At 40.6% G+C, this 7,242-nt stretch overlaps 3 protein-coding genes across 3 annotated transcripts; 1 reads left to right on the top strand and 2 right to left on the bottom strand.

The window, feature by feature from the left end:
- Positions 1–739: 739 nt before the first annotated feature.
- SARC_10862 (hypothetical protein) lies at positions 740–1,456 on the top strand (the record flags this gene model as incomplete). The annotated part of the gene is made up of 2 exons (XM_014295077.1): positions 740–1,176; positions 1,346–1,456. Coding segments are annotated over 2 exons (548 nt in total), but the record flags the coding sequence as incomplete, so codon positions are not given.
- A 1,599-nt stretch (positions 1,457–3,055) lies between these two features.
- SARC_10861 (hypothetical protein) lies at positions 3,056–3,975 on the bottom strand (the record flags this gene model as incomplete). Its single annotated transcript, XM_014295076.1, has 2 exons — positions 3,056–3,669; positions 3,972–3,975. 2 exons carry the CDS (start codon positions 3,973–3,975, stop codon positions 3,056–3,058), a joined length of 618 nt encoding a protein of 205 aa, XP_014150551.1.
- Positions 3,976–5,328: 1,353 nt separating this feature from the next.
- SARC_10860 (hypothetical protein) lies at positions 5,329–7,031 on the bottom strand (the record flags this gene model as incomplete). Its single annotated transcript, XM_014295075.1, has 2 exons — positions 5,329–6,150; positions 6,897–7,031. The coding sequence occupies 2 exons, from the start codon at positions 7,029–7,031 to the stop codon at positions 5,329–5,331; spliced, it is 957 nt and encodes a 318-aa protein (XP_014150550.1).
- Between the last annotated feature and the right edge of the window lie 211 nt (positions 7,032–7,242).

Below are 7,242 nucleotides of genomic sequence, written 5' to 3'. Positions count from 1 at the left end.
CTGCTAAATCCTAACTGACTAAATTGTATTTTAATTTAATATAGTTTGAAACCTAGTAATTTCCATCGGAGTTTACAGTTGCAGCGCGTACAAAACTGTCTGAATTTGTAGTATTTATAGTTTAGGGGTACGCAGGTCTTGGGGAATTTATGAAGAGAGGTCTGGTCTGAGGATTTGAATCAAACTGATGACACGCAACTGATGTTAAATATCTCAAATTCCATTGATACAAATTTTAAATTAAACCGATGACACGCAACAACTGATGTTCGCTCAAATTTCATTGGTACAGATTACCGCGCCTCGATCTCCTAGTAATCATAAGTCAGTATTGTATTGATTTTTGTGGCCACTTTACTTTTCCTAAGTACAGGGCGTTCAGAGCTTCATAACCTTCAACAATATTACGCAACATCTTACAAACGCACTCGCGCAAGTTACTGGATCCGTATCCAGCTCAAACAATCCCTGGTCATCAGCATTCGGGTGTGTATCCTTCATCGAGTTATGTTAGTACTAATTGTAAATTCTACAACCATCGTATACGTGCAATAATGCTGTAAGATCACGCAGCCGTAAAGATTACTAAGGGTTGTGTGTACACGTATACTGATGTGTTGTTGTGATTATTGATTGCACTAGTTTTAGGACCATGACACGGAAGTCTTCTAAGCGACAGCTCACACTCGGTCAGAGGCAGGTTGCTTTTCGAGAACGGGCCTTCGAGAAAAAATTGCAGAAAACCGTGATGCCCCTTCGGAAGAGGATATTGACGACGATGAGGGTGCGCCGTTTCAGGAAGAAGAAAGTCCAGCCACAACACGACAATTCAAGGACATACAACAACCAGTGCGCACTAAAATGGCAGCAACCAGTGTCAACGGTGCAAAGATTACATCGGGCAAACAAGAGGCCAAAGCGTGCGAGTTTGTGCGCACATCCCTCAAAAATACAGAACTTTCTCTAAATTATAGACTGGTGGAAACCACACATTCGACTACGAAGTATAGAATGGTAGCAGTGAGCATACAATTTATGGATACGCAGACACTTGCTGATTTCAGCCCTCTGGAGTATAGTCGCAGAGCCACTTCATTTAGCTTCACCCACAAGATTCCCGCTGCATTCATAGAGCTGCACGATTACGTCACGCAGGACGATACACCAAGAAAAGAGGTGAGAGCTACCTTTAAGGCACAGCTCACACTCGTGAATGCAAAACTACGACAGGAAAGTTGGGGGGGGGGGGCGCGAGTCCGTGCGAGCTACAATGAGTGTACAGTTACCATTCAAAGTTATTACTTTACCAAAATGTGTGGACATATAAATACTTCTGAACCCAAAGAAAGAGGAAATCGGCCTGGTTATCACATTCACAGAAGACGCAGTGGGTGGAGAAGGTCGACCAGGCCGACAGGCTTACATCAACTTTCACCCGGCAACACTGATGTTATGAGGGGAATAACAAGACGTGCATAAACGATCGTATTTAAGTCAGACCAAGGAAGCAACATCTAAAGTGGTGACAACTACAATGAATACTGTCAGAAAATACACGTGGGCTATATACAAGCACGCACACATCATTGTGACTTTTATAGTGAGCTACAACTGAGTTATATGAAATTTTCAAAAACACACCTCTTGAACTATTGCGTACATCACGTGTTTGGTGTTCATTGGACATGCCTTTAGTTGCCACATATATAGTCATTTTGCGGAGTGCGGAGAGCAATAGAATCGAAACCCCACCGTGAGGGTATCCTTTAGAGTTTATTTACCGATGTTATCTGAGCCCCAGTTGATATAGGTGCTGTAGGTGCGATCTATTAGACACTAAAAATACGGAAAATTGCCGTTTTACGGTGACACGCCCATATATACACCTTATTAATAAAAAGTCCAACCGGAAATTCGACGCTTTCCTCCGACAGTATTGTCGTGTAGGATGTCTAGTTGGGGTAAACGGTGGGGTTTACAGTGTAATTGTATATTTTGCTGATAAAACACTGAAACAATTACCTTACCAGGGTGCGTTTTGGCGCGTTTTGACGCGTTTTGGCGTGTTTTGGCGCGTCTCGCAAGTACGTACGACTGGAGCTTTATGGACAAGAATGCCACAACCGAAGCACGACTAGTGTACACTGAGTATAATTATGGCACATGTCACACCCATATGCCAGAATTGATTGATATATGCCACGTAATAAATCTACATGGTCACGCGCGCACAGCCCAGCCCAAAACTGGAAACATAACGTGATGCATTATAGTGTACATGACAGCGCTGCTTCATGTTTGGTTGGAATATTCACTATCTGTAGCGGCACACATCGGCAATACTTGAGCACAGAGACATATTTATTCATCTCGTAGCTGGTATACGTGATAGGTATTGATATGCAAGGTTCAGCTACTAGAGATGCATAACCGATGGAGCGTGCATGCGATTTCAGTATGCATAATACTAGATAAGCTCTCCAACACACTATGCACACTTAGTTATATGTGCACTACGAACTGCACGTTCAAACATATGGCTGCCAGTCTAGGTGTATACATATTCATTCGCCGCAAAGATTGAAACCTCAAACACTATGATATACCAGCATATATTTATATAGGAAACGCGACAACAATTGAAAGTGTGCATGTTCAAAGGGTGATTTCCTGTGACTTTGATAACATTCACCGCTTGGTTTTCATATAAAAGTATAGAAAAACATACCAGTGTTGCGCGGAGAGCTAAATTTGTGTCAGAGTACTTCGGTTAGCACGGCAAGGTTTGCCATATGTAGTGCCTTTGAATGAGGTATGTATTTATGATATCTCGATGCCTCTACATTTGTGTGGTTACAAATCAGCACTGTATTTATATCGACACGTACATCAAAATGTCACGCCTACTAAGCAAAGCAGAGTCTAAACAAAATACATCTTCAGTATATGAATATCCATCAGCAAAGGCGAGAACCCAAACACCCGTTGCGACTTGGTTTATTATACCAAACTCCTACTCGCTTACATCAGCGCTAGAGAAGAAGCAGAGTATGTTTCATGTCACCGAAAGCATGAGTCGTTCCTCCCGGTTGCTGGTTGACACGATGACTACAGCTTCCATCAAAGTCCAAGCAACAGCATAAACAACACCACCTTTCTTCATCTCATGAGTTTTGTAGTGCTCCGGGCGTGTGTATACGGCGAAAGGGAGATCAATCCTCATTGAGCACCATATAGGTGCATCTACTTCCGAAGAGCTCCGAGCCATCTCATTGTCCACGTACACATGAGCCTGAAATATATCGCGCCAGGCTCCGTCCTTATCGTTTCCAGGATGGTGGTTACTCATACTGACCCATTCACTATTTATCTCATACTCGATAGTGGCTTTATTGGCATCGTCATTAAATTGTATGGCTCGAAAGTTATCCATCGGCATCCCCCACGGCATCATTACGAGCAGCACCAGATCTCGACAGCGGGATTTGGGGGTGTAAAACACAATATGTCGTGTCGCGAGATTGTTGTGGAATGGCGAATGGGTTTCCTCTTCGTCCTTACTTTGGCCATCATTGTTATCAACTCCGCGGAATAGAGGCATTGGCTTGGTGTCGGGTCGTTCTGACATAGATGATAGACGTCTCTTGACTTCGTTGCCAGTGTTGATTGCTGGTAATGTAATCGATAGGAAGAAATAGCGATATTGTGCGTGAGAACATCTTTATAGTGTTCACTATACGGACCTACCCGCCGAGGACAAACCACGATCAGTATAGATGGCCACTCGACATGTAAAGTGCACAGGAACACCTAATTTTACAGAAATACTATATATCTTTAGTCGGATATGGAAAAAAAAGAACAATTGTGAACCTAATGATGCAATCGTATTTCTCTTGGGCATCGAATTATAATGTATGGGTGAAGATACTTGATTGCGTAAGGTATGAAACAAACAAGCTTATATACACGCATTGTCGCATTATGTGCCATATAGAGCTGCAGAGTACCCCTAAATATATGGCTGTGTTTTTGAATGTGTTAATGATTTTGAAACCATATTAAGTTTCCGAAGAGACTTGTGTTTCATTACTGATGGACAGGTCAAGCACTATAAATGATCCCGGTAGACAGACAGTAGTGTCTCAAATAAGTGGCACACCGAACTTTAGTACAATAGGCCACGATCTCGGATAACAAGCTAGGTGTGTTTATGTGGTGTCTTCAATTTTCAAGATACATCTCAGATGATAATGTATCGATGTTGTACAATCACCAGTATAAAGAAGGGTATTATAGTCATGTGTACTCTACTAAATCGCGATGGTCAATATCATATTACAGGAAGAACTCTGAAGTACATGAAAAGACACAATCTGAGTGTACCAAGGTGTTTATTAATTTTATTATTATAGAGAAATCATGTAAGTTTTGAAACAAAAAAAAATACTGTTTGTCAGGCATATTGGTACAATTTAGAAGGCTATGGCATATTTAGCCTCCTTCTAAACTTTAAATGTATAATATAGAAGGCTATTTATGATGAATTCATAGCCTTCTAAATTACTAATTAGACATGAATTTTAAATAACTATATGTTTTTTTAAAAACAACGACAAACAAATGGTTATTTGAAAAAAAAACAAACCCAAAAAAAACAAATACTGTACATACGTCATACTGGCATAGCCTTCTAAAATAGTAAAAACAGAGTACTGTAAAAGAAAAAAATCAAAAAAAACAAGGCATCGGAATCCGAGTCAACTCCCAATTCCCAAGTTCCAGTTCTGAGTTGAGAGTTCCAACTTCCATCATTCATGTCCCGAGCGGCCGAGACTGAGAACTTGAGAAGTGAGAACTCGGAACTCACCCAGGTCCTAAATATATATAATACGCCACATGGATTCGTGGTGAATCCAGAATATCATCGCATAATGCACTGATCAGTGATGTAGTGATGTGTGTTCTATACGTGTGAGGTTGTGAGCGGGTCTACTCTATTTTTAAGGATCAATTGTGAGAAGTAGATTGTGTATTATCTATATTAGTATGTAGTAAGCCTTCAGTTCAGTGTATGTCGGCATGATCCAGTCCGGAATGGACAGCTGTGAGTTTCAAAACTGTTGTTACTAGTCTGATTGCAAGTTCGGAGTCATTTAGAAAACGCTTAGTCCTTCCGTTACCAAATACACAACCATGTAATCTTTATCGCCATAAGGCAGTTAGCGGAATATGCAGTCCCGTGATTTTAAATTTTCCATAAGTGACTCAATAAGGGGTTTCTGTATGTAATGAGATATACTCTGACTGTCACTTACTAAACGATGTTCAGATGATCACTTTACCTTCCTGCGCTGTTTTCCATCTGTAGTGGCCCAGTACGAGATCCACCACCGTCAGGTTTTCGCTTCCAGTTATAAGTCTAGTGACAAATTCAATATCCTCTCCCACACGCATATCGTTTCTCTGCTGATATTGCAACCAGGTACTCCTCCTCACAGAAACCCACCCATTCGCGACAAGGGAGGGTGAAAACCAAGCACAACACCAGGTGTAGACTGTATTGGAATTCGGTTCCAGAAAGTAGTATTGTCCCTTGTCCATCTGGGTTCGAATCTTTTGTCTCAGATCGTCAGGATCGTACACTTTGCTATCTACAACCGACATATTGTACATATCCTGGCTGAGATAATGATTGCCTAATTGCTCACTGTTGGTGAAAGAAAACGTGGTGAGAACCGCGTTAACACTCGGCCGTGTGGTGAATATGTGAGACAGAACTTCGAACCTCTGCGGGTGTAGTACATCGTCGCAGTCGAAAATACTTATCACCGAGGCCTTAGCAGAAGCCGCCCCTATATTTTTGGCCATCGATTGCGACATCTTGTCAGGATATTCTAAGAAGCGGGGCTGAATTCCGTATCCCTCTAGTGTCGCAAATTTACGCTTCAGTCTGAGAAACTTTTTGTGATCAACTTTCTGATTCTCCATGTCACTAATTACAAAGATTATCTCCCTAGGTACCACTGTGAGAGTCTTGAAACTCTCAAACAAGTCCTCACCGAACAGCACTATGTCAAAAAGCAGGCTCGGAATCACGAGGGTTATATCACAGTCGATAACATCTTCCTGCACGACCGTCAGAAATTCCTGTGCATTGGAAGAAGACAAAATTATGATTCTAATCCATACTATCTAATGCGATGTTAAGAATGTTTTGTGAAAATTTGGATGCACGCAAATCAAGTAAATGAGAAATGCATATTACATGAATAAGCGGACAAGAAATCCCTGTGGACAAGAAAAGGCTCTGTTACCATCATATTTGATACAGAAATCCAAGTAAGCCTCTAATGTGAGAAGGCGCAGCTCGTTTTGCTTTGAAGTGATTGTAAACAGCCTTTTCAATTGCGTGTACCAATAAACGATAGAACCCCGAGCGGAACAGTGCATCTCAACATACCAATCAAATTTCAAGCTATGATAGTGTATATTCTCTCTTTTACGGACATACTTTCTGTATAAAAATCTGTTGTCGCCCGCTTTAATACCTGTACGATATTTCATACCTCTGCACTATGTACTATGAACTCGAATATAGCGATATACGCGCACAGATAGAATCAAGTACAAACGCATACACAGCTAGATACACATACAATATGTACGTGCATATACATGCCAACATCCAATAATTTAAACTTGTCAGATATTGTTGGCCCATATAAAGCTGAATCAAAATTGACATATTGATACAGCGTCGATATGCAACGTCATGTGTGTATGCACGAGACTATGGTAATGGATCGACGAAGTGTCCATGTGCTTCCACCGAAACAATTGCAAAAATCAATGGAAAATAGCAAGATATTTTAGTTTTGACGAGACAGACATACCTCAACTGTTGGTTTGCGCAGAAGCTCATCGCCTACGGAGAGGCTATCACGCGTTTCCAACAGAATGAGAATTAGGAGGGCCACAGCCACGAAGAATATGGTATGCCAAATGCTGAATTTATTGCTATTGCCCATCTTCAGAAAACCACTCCTACGGGTGGGAAGAGGATATTTTCTTTTCCTTATATTTGACATATTTTGTTGACAATTGTAAAAAGTGAGTTTTTATATTGGACGCACGGTATATATATATATATATATATATATATATATATATATATATATATATATATATATATATATATATATATATATATATATATATATATATATATATATATATATA

Source organism: Sphaeroforma arctica (assembly GCF_001186125.1).
Source record: "Sphaeroforma arctica JP610 unplaced genomic scaffold supercont1.1417, whole genome shotgun sequence".
NCBI classification, from domain to species: domain Eukaryota; class Ichthyosporea; order Ichthyophonida; genus Sphaeroforma; species Sphaeroforma arctica.
The sequence above is the reverse complement of the archived record's forward strand: the minus strand, read 5'-3'. Positions and strand labels throughout refer to the sequence as shown.